Raw genomic sequence first — 14,071 nt, forward strand, 5'->3', positions numbered from 1 at the left:
AAACACTTCCACTTTACAATAATACCACTTAGAGTTGATTATTGAATATCTATGAGGCAAGAAATTTCACAAACTGACTTGTTGCAACCGTGGCATCCTGTTACCCAGTAATCCCAGAGGTCTTTCTTGATGTTCTGTGAGCTGCTTTATAAGTTTTCTGTTTCCAGGTTATGTTAATCCACTATTTTTTTCTATCTTACTGTTAAGAAGTCTAATGAAAAGAACCAAACTAAACAATAAAAGTCCTCAAATGTATTGATCATCAGTCAAAACCTGATGTACCTTTTTCCTTTCTTGTTGACCTCCCTGCTGTCTAAAAACGACTTCTTTTGGACATGTGTAGAGGAGGGACAGTGGTTATAGTGTTAATTGTCTCCGTTTCTTAATTGCTGCATCTTTCCCTAGATTATTATATATTCTCCTTATCTCTACTCACTAATTAGTTTTTGTTATCCTTCAGTTTACTGTGTTTTTAATTTTTCATTGCTCAATGTAATCATTTATTGTCTATTGCTTTGTGAAGCACTTTGTGTACCCCTGGTTTTAAACGTGCTATATAAATAAATTTGTCTTGTATTGTATTATATTGTATATAGTGGACAAAGGATGTTGAAAATTGAGCCGCTATGCAGGAGGAAGAGAGAAAGACCACAGAGAAGATTCATGGATGCAGTGAAAGGGAACGTGCAAAGGGTTGGTGTGTCAGAGGAGGATGTCAGGGACAGGGTATAATGGAGATCCTGAAAGAAGAAGAAATCTACTCTATAATGTTAAAATTAATGCACCACTGGTTTTAGTCTTTTTCTTGTATTTACATGCTTGTGTTTCTAATTTGCTCCAGAAATTGTTAACTCACTTCAGTATTTCTGACACGGCACAGAGTTCTTAGTGACATCTGTATCTTATTTTTATTCCAGCTGCTCACTTTAGGGATCTCCGCAGTTTATTATCTCCCTCCATCTCACCCTATCTGTGTCACACCAACCCTTCAGCATATCTGCCCTCACTTCTTTTCTTCTTGCCTGGCAGCTCCATCTTCAGCATCCTTTGTCCAGTGTGTCCACTCTCCCTCCTCTGCACATACTGTATCTGTCTACTGAGTTGCACTCCGTCACATTCACTTTGGTCAGTAGCTGTGATCAGAGAGGCCTGCTGCCACAGAGATATGGAGACCATAAAGTAACTGTTTAATTTATATCGGCCTCACATGTGGCCTGCGCAGCACGAGCAAGATTGATCTACTTTGCTAAGGCCAAGAGCCAGCAGGGACCCGTAATGAACTATCAATATGAGCACACCAGGGATATATGAGGAGAGAGCTGTGGACTCTGCGTGAGAGGGTAGAAGTGCGCCTCTGCCATGCATACAACCACTGATCTACCTTTATCTGTCACAAGCTATTACACTCAGACATAACTCGTGCTATCAAATGTGATAGAAATGACTTTTAATTTCAGTTTTATTGAAAAGATAAAAGAGCAAGTATATCGTGTAGATATGAGAAGGAGAACGACCAGGCCTGCACAATGTGTGGACCATAGGCAGGGAATGAAAACATTGGCCAGTATTGCTATCACAAAATGATTTACTATCACTCTCTGATGTGCATGTTAACTAGCTGTTGCCCAGTTAATAGAATAAACTTCAAATAAGTTTGAAAATGGTTTTATGTGTTTAATTCACATGCTTTTATTGTGATAAAAATGAGAATGGAATTTATTTATAATGTTAAGATAGTAGTGCTTAATGTTTGCCACCTCTATTGCATTATATGGAGGAAAATATTATTTGCTTGAATGTATCTAATGTCTAAAGCAAAGGTATCAAACTCGTTTTACATTGTGGGCCACACCAGTGAATCTCCTCCTTCTGTCAGTGCAAAGAAGTTAAATTGCAAACATGATATCCTGAGATATCTCAAGAGATGAAAAAGAATAGCAAGTTAAACAGTATGTGCCAGCTCTTCTACATCATACAAAAAATCTGCTCCGGCAAATGAAGAAATAAGTCAGTGTGACTGTTTGGGCTTAAACTGTAGGACATAAAAGTCTAAACTTAAAGAAAAAGTTCAGGTATCTCATTGCCCAGACTGTCCTGTAATTATAAAACAAAAATACTTGAATTCATAGAAAATGTACTACTTTTCTTCTCTTAAATTCTTTGTTGTTGTTTTTGTACTGTAGCCTACTGTCTCATTGTATAAAAGAAATTTCTATTGTTGATAATGAAAAAAAAACAACAGACATTTTCTGTATTTTCTATTGTTTAAGTGTTACTTAATGGGAATGGGAGAGGTCTTTTTCAGTGGGAAAATATAGTTAAAAGTCCAGAATTTATGCGCTCACTTGTTCCAAAGCCGATCCTGGGGACATATGTTTGTCGCCCCTGTTTTTGGGGTTAAAATGTTTGAATGACCAATGACTGTAGAAAACTTTTATACACTCGTTGGTCTGAATACAAATCACGTGTCGAACAGCGCGTGACATCAGATCTTTAAATCGGTTGAAAAACACTGTCTACAGTTTTAATAATAATAATTTAACACATATTGTAACCGGAAATAACAATTCATCGCTTTCTCTCCTTCTTGTGCCGGATGTCGTAAAGCGGGGTTAGTTTCCCGGTTACAGTTCCATGGCAACCATGGAACCTGTCAACAAGCCCGGAAAACGGAGACGTGGAAGATGTAAAAAAGGGTAAAAACTTTGTTAATACTGAAAGCCTGGGTGCTGTTTTTCAGTGCATATGCACTTAAAGTGTAAATTTACACCGTGGGTTGGTCAAAACAGCCGCTTTAAACGTTGTAATGAGCGTTTTAATAGAAAACTATATCTTGTAAGAGCAGGCTAATAGCAACTTTAAAAGGGGGGATATGTAAGGAAATATGTAGCTTAAATCTCTCGGATGTTTTGAGGTTTCACGGCTTACTTCTCACAGCATTTTTTCTGCGTGGATTAATCTTGCAGGAAACAGTCCCATTATGATGCGCTGAGCAGGCAGATGTTCCCAGCTGTGGCTCCTGGGAACCCGGAGAAGTGTGATTTAAATGAGAACCAGCTCTCCCTGCACCAACAGGTAAAGTTATTAACAGCTGATCAACATTAGGATTTTCAAAAATCTTTAGACCACTTTTGTGCATAAGAAAAATAAGAAAAGCAGTAGTAGCCTCTACATTACAACATCCTGTGGAAAAATAAATAAAACATAGGCATTATTATTAATAGTAATGATAACAGATTTTGTTATTTAGGCATATTTCAAACAGCCCGTTCTCACTCACGGGGCGTAGCATACCGACGTTTTGTCACGTCATTCCTAACATTAACCAGCAGTTAAAGGACGTAAAACAGTGTTTTCCAAGGCGATTTTAAGAAAATGAACGAACATGTGTAGTTTGAGTCCAAACGGTTCTCATGTGTTCTCTTTTTTCTGATGTTGTCATTTAGGAACGTGTTGGGTACCCTAAAGCGAAAAATGTTGACGATTTGTCACCTAGCCTAAAATGTTACGTTTTGGGAGTGATAACGTGTTGATTTCAAAACACTCGTGATCACCTTACACAGAATAGTTAAAAGGAATTTAAAAAAAAAACCTATCAAGCCAATAAACACACTGAAAGGTAATTCAGAACAGCTGAGAGAAATCAGTGTGTGGGGGGATATTACAAATTTCTAAAAGACATTCATATATTTGAAAAGAAAACTAAAATATAAATAGAATTAACACTTAAGGTGAATCACTAGCAATTGTAAGTGATTTAGAGCAGTGGTTCTCAGACTTTTGGGAACCCCCTTACAGGGGAGAAAATCTTCCAAGAACCTCCTCATAATCCTAACAACCATTTATCTGGTTTGGATCAGATGATGTGGACTCATTCAAACTTTTGTCCATGCTCAGCAGCTGGCTAATCAGCTACCCAAATCAGCCAGCTGGAACAGCTCAGAAGTTCTTGCTAGCTGGTGTCTGCTAGCTAGTTGTTGACTCCTAGGACCAAAGTATTAGAACTGCTGATTTTGAAAAGTCAGAAGTTTGTCTTTTTAAGGGACTGAAAGAAGATTTTCAATTTGTCACAACAATTGGAGGAACTGAAAAACATGGCTTTGTGTATATAAAAATGAGCTGTGACCAAGATATCATTAGCAAAACTGTAACATTTTGTCTTTTCTTAAACATTTGCACAAAAAGGTATCAGATTATCATTTTTACCCACTTATACACTTATTCCTAAACTATCTTAACAACGATAATGATACTCTTGGGATTTAAAACATTTTTGAGAAAATGTACAAACATTATTTTCCAAATACATCACTGCCTATGATGAAACAGGCAAAGAAAATCACGTCATTTTTAATTTTGTTCAGGCCAAGGACCCTGAACTTGAAATATCTAAACTGAAATATCTGTTATTAATATTCTTAATTACACCTTTTCGTTTTTCTGCAGTGACATCAAATCGTCCTCTGTAAAAAAAATAAATTAAAATAAAAAAGACCTAAGAGTAGAAACGTTATCTTCCAGAGTCTGCCGCCGCTCCACGTGGCCTGCCTTTATGGCGAGTTGGGTGATGTTCAGCTCCTGGTGAAGTTCAGGCAACAGTGGATCAACAGCAGTGATTCCCAAGGTCGCCGGCCCCTCCACATGGTCCTGTCCTACAAGAGCTTCCCCAGAACCTGCGCCTGTCTCAGATACCTGCTGGAGCACGACGCCGACGTTAATGCGTAAGAAGGCTGCGCAGGCAGCTGTATTTTCTATTTTGGGTTATTTTAGAAATATGAAATTGTTCACGCTCAGCGGCTGCATACACAACATTCAAATTACCAAAGAAATGCTTTTTAAAAGAGATAATGATTGCAATGATGATAATTATGATGGTGATGATAATAAATAAAGCTGAGGTTTTTTGGGGGGTGTTTCAAACCAGCACCACAGACTTGGGGCAGACCCCGTTGCACCTGGCCGCCTCTGAGGGCTTTCTCGACTGTGCAGAGATCCTCGTGAAGGCCGGAGCAGATGTTTTGGCCAAGGACAGCTTGGGGCAGACACCTCTGGACTTAGCCTGCATCTGGTGCCACAGGAAGGTAGCGAGGTAGAGCAAGCTCACACCAAAATAAAAGTTTAAACTGTTGTAGTTGAAACAGCTACTTCCTTTAAACAAATCTCTTGTTTGTGTGTGTGTGTGGGCAGGTATCTGAAGAGCTGTATGTGGCATGTGAATAAAGAGAAAGAAAGAAAGGAGAGAGTGCTGGTTCAGGCCTTATACACTGATCTTGTGGGCATGGCCAAACAGAATAATCTCACCAGAAAGGTTAGTTTATAGGAGTTTGTTTATATGACATGGAAAGTTAAATAGAATATTATGTGTATGTGTATACTCTTTAAATATAAAGAATATACACATACATTATCAACGCCTTGTCTTAAACTGGCTCATAAAGTATAAAACCGCGGCTCCCGTGAGGCAGGAAGGCCTCTGCAGTGTAAATGGGGGCTTTATTATAGTAGAGTCAAGGTTTTTATGAACAGCTTTCTTATGCTGTTTGCACTTTCTCCCTCCATCATTAGACACTCACTGATGAAAAGGTGGCTGAGTGGGCAAAGAAGAAAGGCGTGGCCCTCCTGAAGGATTTCTCCCTCAGGGAGCAGGTGAGCAAGTATCACACCAAGTGCTTCTTAGCAGATCAGAGCAACTGTGAGTCAAAGCATGCAAAGGCCCACTGTGAGGAGCAGCAGCCTGAAGGCATTAAAGAGGACAGGAACACCCTTCCTAAGCCACCCTTCAAACCATGGAGCATCTTCACAGGCCTCCAGCCAAAGAAACCCCTCGCAGAACCCGACCTCCGTGACAGCGTCACCATTTGGAGGGACAGCTCCAGCAGGCAACTTCAGTACACCACCAGGTGGGACAGCACGCCTCGCCCCGCTCCTAACCTGCCTCTGGATGTCCTTGAGAGGGTGTTGTTTCCCAGAGCCTTCCCTTCCAGGATCACCTGGCCACAGGACTTTGAGTCACAGAACATGGTGGAGGTCAAGCATCAAGGATGCCCTCAGGAGCACAACACCTCCCCCTGGACAGAGGTGGCCATGTGTCTGGTTGAGGTGCTGGAGTTTAGACAGTACTGACTTTCCCAGTCTTGGCTGAAGAGATTTAACCTGAAACTGGGAACAGGCTCCGAAGAAATGCATTAAAAGCTTGAGTGTCACTATGTTTAGAGTTTGTCAAATAGCTTTTTCAAATGGAAACATTTGACATCAACATACGTGAAAAAACATTTAGTGGAACTATTAAGCTCATTTTCAGCTTCATATTTTTTCATTCTTGAACTCTACTAGGGTAGCTTTGCATGACTCATAGATCATAATAATCCTTATACTAAACATTAGTGCAGCACCTCAGATCATCATGTCTGAAACAAGCCGTTCTCAGCTCCTCTCCATTTAAGGACACCATTCTTCTGATTGGCAGCCCCTCGTCAGCAGATTTAGACAGAACCAGATGGATGTAACTGAGATGACTAGATTAGGAATATCTGATCCCATTAACATCACACTGAGGCATGAGCAGAAAGAAATTCTCTGAAACATGAGCGTTTGCTCCAGGGGATTACCTGTATATGTACTCATAACTTGAAAGATATAAGGTCCCTTTTAATAGTTTTTAAATCAAGTTAAAAATATCAATAAAAGGTCGTACATAAAGCTGTTGTTGCTATTTTTTTTATTTTGAAACTATTTAAAGTGTCTAGTAATCTTTGGGCCCTGGTCGGAAACAACCCCCCGAAATTGAAAAGCATTTGGGAAAACGGATACGTTGCTGATCTTCAAGAGCTTCAGCAGGCACAAAACTGAACCTTGTCTTTGAGAATATCCAGGCATCCCGGAGTGTTAAATGTTCTTTATCCTGTCTACTTTTTAAACCTGAGAGTTTCCAATAAATGCCAGCAACCATCATCATTCACACCCACAGCATATATCAGGAGATACTCTGTGTGGGAAGGGCCGGGGGGATTGAACCTGTGATTGGTGGCCAACCCACTCTTCCACCTGCACCACAACCTCAGCTGCAAGTGACAAAAATTAAAAATGCCATCCGCTCCTGAAGCTGAACTTATAAATGCGGGGTGAACAGAGGGGTGAACGAAAGGTGAGAAAACCTCCGTGAACTGGGTCGCCTGTCACAGGTGTATCCCTGCACTCTCACTCATATCCCCCAGGGAAGTGAATCGGGATCCAGGTGAGGGCTTGTCAACAGCATTAGAGTGTGAACTCTGAGCTGTGGCCTGTCAGCTGAAGGCTTTTGTGTGTGTGTGTGTGTGTGTGTGTGTGTGTGTGTCTGCATGCATTATTTTTTCTCCTCCTTCCTTTGAATTCATGGAGCACTTCACACCTTGATGGGGGTCAAAGTGCACACTAGCATCAACCGGGTGTACTCTGTGATCTAGGCCACATGGGATCTAAATAAGAAAGCCATCTGCCCCGACACACACTTGACAGGTCGGGGCGTGACAGCAGTTAGAAAATCCATCACGGTGCAAATACAACGTAACAGACTGGAAGCTATAACCTGATTTAACTGTAAATAATAAACATCAGTAAGTGTTTCTGTTCCCTTTATTTCAGCCTGTAAAAAATAACCATTTAATCCAAAGTTATTTCACTAAACTCTTTTAATTACACAGCTGCACGCATATCAGCCTGCAGTGAATCACACTGGGGAATTGATAAAAGGAATTTTGTCCTTTTTAATGTTTGTCTCTTTATACCACACTGAGCAGCTTTTCTCCCCAACAGCGGTGAGCTTAAAAAAAGTCACTGCAAAAGTTTGATCTCTACAAGTGTTTACATTTGTCTTTGATGTCAGGTATGTCAGTTTAAATTCTTACAAACAGTCCAAAACAAAAACAAAACAAAGGATGCTGTAGTGCTGGTGGTTTATGAGTAGAAGCACATGAAATCTTATCGTTTCTGTGGCCAAATGCTGATGAGCGCTGAGATCCAGTGCAGGAAACATGCCTCGTAGCTCACTTCAATAGTTAAAAGTAAACCTTCACAAGTGCCTTTGCTGAATTCATTTTCTGAGATATTATATGCCAGGCGGGATATTGTTTATACCATGTCATACTTTGTAAAACAGAGCAGGACTTCTCCACAGTTTGTCCTTCTTCATTTCCAGTAATCTAATTAAAATGTTTGTTTGGCGACCTGTAGCAACTAATATGCCATTTTTTTAAAACCAAAATCCAAGTTTGGAGTGCAGGAATGAATCATAAAGTACCTCTGATCTGTCTCATATCTAAGAAATCCTCTTCATCAGAATTTCTTCTTATTTTTAACACTACTCCGTGTATGGAATCAGATGAAGTGTGAGGCCTTTGACACACGTACGACAGAAAGGAAAAACAAGTATTTATCTCTGGTTGTTATTTTTTAAACCCCACATGTAGATATTTTATTACTAAAGCTTTAAAAAAAAGAGTCCAACTTGACATGAAAGCATCACGCTACACATAGGATCCCCACAACGAGGTCTCTGGTGGGTGTTACTGGCAGTCAGTACAGACAGAAAGACAAAGACAGACAGACGTGGCCTGGGTAAACTCGCCGGGCTCGTCCAGCAGGAAGCTCTGATCTGTTCATTGGTCCGTCCTTTTTTTTAAGTTATTTATTTCTTAACATGCCTTTCTTCCCCATTTGGCCACAGCGTCATTTTAGTCCCATCCAGAAACAATTTCCACTGTCCTTCCTGCTTCCCCTTTGATCTTCAACACGTACTCGCACGTCCCCACTGACCCCCGAGGCAGCGCCCCAGACTCTCAAGCCCTCAGTACATTTTCTGTCGGCTGGGCAGCACTGCCTCCTTCAGGAAAGAGAACACCAGGAGGATCCCAGACCTCTTCCCCCGTTTGCCCTTGGTGAAGTAATTAGATACTACATCATCTAAAAAAAAAAAAAGGGGGAGGGGGAAACAGGAAATGTCATTTAAAACATGAGTTTTCTGACTGCACTGACACATAGAAGGCAGGAAACAGGTTTTAAAAACTTACAATGTACTTCAGAAACTAAGAGCAAGTGCAAAAAAGAACGCGCCCAACGTGGGGCTCGAACCCACGACCCTGAGATTAAGAGTCTCATGCTCTACCGACTGAGCTAGCCGGGCTGATGAGCAAAGTCTGTTAAAAGCAATGGCAGCATTGAGACTTACCTCCTTGCTGCATGGTGGACGGGAGAACATTTTCTCCTGCTGACAGCGACACAAAGAAGGCAAAGGGGATCACCCACAGGCAGATGGTGAAGTAGGCAAGCACCTATGTCCAGTTGAGCATAAATGGCACATGATTATACAAGAAAGAGAAATATAAAAAGATCTATATCCAAAACTGTACACAGTATTGTGAATCTGAGATTACATTACCTCTGAGAATGGGTAATACTCTTGTGCAAAGTACTGGAAGGCCATGTAATGGTTCACCACCACCAACACTGCAGCGAGAAAATTTACACTCATTACACTGACAAACGCTGTCATTTGACTCACAGTTTAATGTGTAAGAAGTCCATATTAGGACTAAAGGAAAATGAATCTATCCTTCTAGATGTGCACACAACAACCAGGCCAAAATATTAAAACCTCCTGCAAAATACTGTTTCACCAAAACAGCTCTGACCTGTCCTGGCACGGGGCTGTTGGTAGTGGAAAGTTAAAGTGGATTGGGCTTGTTTCAGGATATGCTGCATACGTTTCATTTGATTTGGATCTGGGGAGTCTGGATGCCAGAGGGGTGTACTATACAAGAAGTTTAACAAAACCAGGCTTTCTTTCCTTTAGCTGGCTCAACAACAGTTATCACAAATGGCAGCTATAAAAACTCCTGTTAAGCTTGCTTCAGGCCCTCAGCACTCACTTATAAAGGAGCATTTCACAGGTCATGTGACTCTTCATCAGCACAAAATGATCCCTGTGAGTGACACCTACTCCAGTCAGAGACATTAGTAGATGATAATGATGATGATAAAAAGTACAGCTTAACAATTTAATTATTTAAATCATACAGAGAATCTTTAATGCACTTAAAACGAGCTCTAAATTAAAGAAACAGTAAAAATGCGGCGCTTCCAGGTGATTTTTAAATCTGAAATTGAACATGATTTTGCTCCAACCAAGAATCAGTATTTCGCATGAGTTACCATGGTGATTTAACCAAGAAAAAGAGAGCCGCTTTTCTGACACAAAAACCTTTTCTTTAAGCTTGACACAGCTCACCAAGCCATTAATCTGGCTTTATAGTGCAACCCTGTGAACAAAACCTCAGGCTGTTTGTTTTGTTTGCTGTGCAGTGAAGCACATTTTCCTGCCAGTGGAGGCCACTACCAGAACTCAAGGCTTTCCAGTGTAATATTGGTTGGTAATGATATGATCAATAAAACACAGTTAAAGCAGTTCAGGCTGATCAGTGTTAATAGCAGATAGCATCCTTATTGATTTGTTAACTTTTCCCCCCTTTTCAGATTGTATTTGCTTAGTTTTACCAAATAATTCAAGGCAAATGTGTGTTACACTTACCACAGGAGAGGATGAAGTTTGGGGAGCTCAGAAGTATGTAAGGGAAGGTCTGCAGGAGTCCGAAATAAACCAGGTTTGTGAAGAGACCGACTCCCACCATCAACATTGGAAAGCCTTCGAACATATAGAGGCATACCAGCACCCCTGTAGAGAACTGGACACATCCACAGAAATCGTAAAAACCACTGTTGACCTGCATGTACAGCACATCATTAAAACAAGTACCTAAAGACAATCTCATCATTAAGTCACACCCAAATACTCACCAGTATCATGTACTTTATTATTCGGCTGGTGGCTACTGTGTACTCTTCTATTAGTTCAGCCAGGTAGTAGAGGCCAGCAGCTGAGAGAAAATGAAAGGTAATGAGCAACCAAAGAAGAAGACTTGGGGAGGGGCGTCAGTGTGAATAAAAGAGTAAGACACAGTTACTTTTAGGGTTGTTTTTGTTTTTTGTTTTTTTATAGACTGCTAAATTTGTTCTGTCGCTTTTGCTGCAAATCATTCTGCTTAAAAAAAGAAATAAATAAAACATTTACATACAAATTTAGGGAAAGCAGGTGGTACAGTTTAGGTTTTGGAGCCACGAGGAGAAAGGATTCAACACCTGAGCAGCTAAAATTTACTGAAGGCAAACTGAGTATGTGACATTTTTCAAGATTTGTTGCAAAGGCTTTATCGACATTCAATACCTAGCTCCTGTGAACAGCCGTGGCAGAGCAACAAAGACGGACCAAATAATGTAGGTTCATTTGAGCAACACTGACACGACCCACAGTTACTGAGCTCATGTGGAAGGAAGGCCAAACAGACAGTAAATTGATCAGACTCGTCAATATGTGTGAACTGGATACTACCTGTGAGGGAGAAGCCAAGACATAAAACATGTCTGTACTTCTTTCACTAAATATAACAGCTTTCTAAAACTACTATTGGCTAAAGTATGATTTTTTTTAAAAGAAGTTATGCGTTATTAATCAGAATAAGCATCTGAGTTATGAGTAATGGCTTTGTGTGTTGAAGGCCATGTGTTTGCAGCTTGCACACACAATTAAACTTACTCAAACTATAGTCCTTAAACAGTAATAACAAACACTGTTACTTGTCCAAAAATATTAAAACAAATAATTCTAAAACGAATGAACACTTAATAAGCAGTTAAGCTTGGCGTACGCTGGCCTTGATCTATACAACTCCAACATCATTGTGAAGTTTGCGGACGACACTACAGTGGTGGGTCTTATCACCAACAGTGATGAGACGGCTTACAGGGAGGAGGTCAGCGCCCTGACCCACTGGTGTCAAGACAACCATCTCACCCTCAACGTCGCAAAGACAAAGGAGTTGATAGTGGACTTCCGGAGGTGCAGAGAAGTACACACCCCCATCACCATCAACGGCGCTGCTGTGGAGAGAGTGAGCAGCTTCCACTTCCTTGGGGTACATCTGGCTGAGGATCTTACGTGGTCAGTACACACAAACAAAACAGTGAAGAAGGCGCAACAGCGCCTCTTCTTTCTCAGGAGATTGAAAAGATTCGGCATGAGCCCCCGCATCCTCAGGACCTTCTATCGCTGTGCCATTGAGAGCATCCTCACTGGATGCATCACCACCTGGTATGGCAACAGCACCGCCTACAACTGCAAAGCTCTCCAGCGAGTAGTGCGGTGCTCTGAACGGATAATTGGAGGTGAGCTTCCCTCCCTCCAAGACATCTACAGGAAGCGCTGCCTGAGGAAAGCGGGGAGGATCATCAAGGACTCCAGTCACCCCAGCCATAAACTGTTCAGACTGCTTCCATCAGGAAGGAGGTTCTGCAGCATCCGGTCCCGTACCAGCAGACTGAGAGACAGCTTTTTCCACCAGGCCATCAGACTGCTGAACACGTCATAGACACCTCAGCTTCACTACTGGAACTTTAACATTATGCACTCCATACTGTACAGTAATGCCACTGTTTTGCACATGTCTTACTCTGTATATTTTTATATATTTTATTTATTGTTTACTCTATTTAATTTGTAAAATATGTGTACACACACACACACACACACACACACACACGTAGAAAAATATTTAGTATACACATCCAGAAATGCACTATTATATATTGTACATATATTTATTAGTTTCAGATGTAGCCATTCTTGTATTTTGCTTGTTTACATTCTTGTATTTTGCACAACTCTGTTGCTTGTGAAGCTCGCACACAAGAATTTCACTCACATGTGCTGTGCCAATGTACCTGCACATGTGATGTGACAATAAAAGTGATTTGATTTGATCTATAAAAAAATGAGGACACAATGAGATAACTCATGTCATGAGTTGTCTCATTGAAAATGAAAACGATATACGTCATGAATATTTGCTGTTTTATTTTCTCATCTGCTGACAGGTCAGGTCACATGACTGAGCGTGTCATGCAGTAGGTGTTACGTGGCCAGGTAAAAGTCTACATGGACGGACCTCTGGCTTTGGGCCAAGCCTTCATTAAAAGTTTCGTACATGTAGGCTGCTCCTCTCCTGCGCTAACATCCTCCTCTCTGATGTAAACAGAAATACATGAGCGTAATTTAAAGCCTTCACGTTAGATTAGCATGAATCCTGCAGTTGGAGTCGGTCTTCACACCAGATTACAAAAAGAGGCCGAACTCTGTGCTGCTGAATCGGCTGATCAGTTAGTATCGATTAGGAGTTAAAGACAAAGAGAAAGTGATTCTGCTGCCCCCCCCCCCAAAAAAAAAGAAAATTTGAACATTTACCTAATAAAGATTGTCTGTTAACATTTAAAAGGTAGTCATTACAAAATATCTAATATCTTTTTTTTCAATCAATTCTCTTCCTCTTAACTTCCTGTCCTTTAAAGCTAACTAGCCCAGACGCCAGTAGGTAGCTTTCAGGACTCTGCTTCGTTCACTAACACGGCTTACATGCATATTTTATTACTGCGTTTTAAGTCGATAGCTGTTGGCAAAGCGGAGCTCAGTTATCACTCGCTAGCGCACCTTAATCTGCTGACTTGATCCGCTAGCATTGGCAGGCAAATATGAGCTACCTAGGCTAACAGCTGCAGGGGGATTTCAGCAAGCACTTACCTATTGCTAACGTGACGAAGGATATCTGGATGAGCAGCGACAGCCAGCTCAGTAAATAAATAAACCACATTGCTCTGCATATGCAACAGCACACAAAATAAGAAAATAATAGAGAGAGCAGCTAGCTGGTAGCTAACTAGCGCTGGTCAAAGTTCCTCCCCCTGGTGTTTCAGTACGAGCTGAGGAGAGTCGTAAAGCCAGGCCTCAGAGCCCGGAAGGACTGACTTGTTTAGTTACAGCCCCACCTGTGGTGGGAGGAGTAATGCAACGCCAGAGGAATAATGTTTTTTGAGTTAATAATAAAAAAAATATAAAGGGTGGTGCCTCTATGTGTGTGTTTGTGGGACGGGGGTCTCCGGGTACACCCTCTCCAAATGTCCAAAGATATTTTAATGATAATATGTTAAATTT

At 41.0% G+C, this 14,071-nt stretch overlaps 2 protein-coding genes and 1 non-coding gene across 3 annotated transcripts; 1 reads left to right on the forward strand and 2 right to left on the reverse strand.

Moving 5' to 3' along the window:
• Positions 1–2,571: 2,571 nt before the first annotated feature.
• On the forward strand, positions 2,572–6,699 carry ankrd53 (ankyrin repeat domain 53). The gene is made up of 6 exons (XM_004570714.5): positions 2,572–2,696; positions 2,967–3,075; positions 4,522–4,721; positions 4,925–5,089; positions 5,188–5,308; positions 5,566–6,699. Exons 1-6 carry the CDS (start codon positions 2,635–2,637, stop codon positions 6,121–6,123), a joined length of 1,215 nt encoding a protein of 404 aa, XP_004570771.3. The 5' UTR covers positions 2,572–2,634; the 3' UTR covers positions 6,124–6,699.
• Positions 6,700–7,593: 894 nt separating this feature from the next.
• Positions 7,594–13,867, reverse strand: tex261 (testis expressed 261). The gene is made up of 6 exons (XM_004570715.5): positions 13,661–13,867; positions 10,828–10,907; positions 10,562–10,715; positions 9,413–9,480; positions 9,203–9,305; positions 7,594–8,937 (listed from the first exon to the last, which is right to left on the reverse strand). The coding sequence occupies exons 1-6, from the start codon at positions 13,728–13,730 to the stop codon at positions 8,822–8,824; spliced, it is 591 nt and encodes a 196-aa protein (XP_004570772.1). The 5' UTR covers positions 13,731–13,867; the 3' UTR covers positions 7,594–8,821.
• Positions 9,085–9,157, reverse strand: trnak-cuu (transfer RNA lysine (anticodon CUU)). The gene has a single exon. It is a non-coding gene; the product is annotated as a tRNA-Lys (tRNA).
• Positions 13,868–14,071: the final 204 nt, after the last annotated feature.

The sequence above is a fragment of the Maylandia zebra genome, linkage group LG3 (assembly GCF_041146795.1).
Source record: "Maylandia zebra isolate NMK-2024a linkage group LG3, Mzebra_GT3a, whole genome shotgun sequence".
NCBI classification, from domain to species: Eukaryota; Metazoa; Chordata; class Actinopteri; order Cichliformes; family Cichlidae; genus Maylandia; species Maylandia zebra.

What these genes read in the sequence shown, in the direction of transcription:
- tex261 (XM_004570715.5), bottom strand. Translation starts at nt 13,730, where the DNA reads ATGTGGTTTATTTATTTACTGAGCTGGCTGTCGCTGCTCATCCAGATA. An exon ending in TAATAAAGTACATGATACTG is followed by an intron (nt 10,716 to 10,827) that starts GTGAGTATTTGG and finishes GGATGTGTCCAG; the next exon opens with TTCTCTACAGGGGTGCTGGT. An exon ending in AAACTTCATCCTCTCCTGTG is followed by an intron (nt 9,481 to 10,561) that starts GTAAGTGTAACA and finishes TTCTCGCTGCAG; the next exon opens with TGTTGGTGGTGGTGAACCAT.
- ankrd53 (XM_004570714.5), top strand. Translation starts at nt 2,635, where the DNA reads ATGGCAACCATGGAACCTGTCAACAAGCCCGGAAAACGGAGACGTGGA. An exon ending in AGCTCTCCCTGCACCAACAG is followed by an intron (nt 3,076 to 4,521) that starts GTAAAGTTATTA and finishes GTTATCTTCCAG; the next exon opens with AGTCTGCCGCCGCTCCACGT. An exon ending in CACGACGCCGACGTTAATGC is followed by an intron (nt 4,722 to 4,924) that starts GTAAGAAGGCTG and finishes GTTTCAAACCAG; the next exon opens with CACCACAGACTTGGGGCAGA.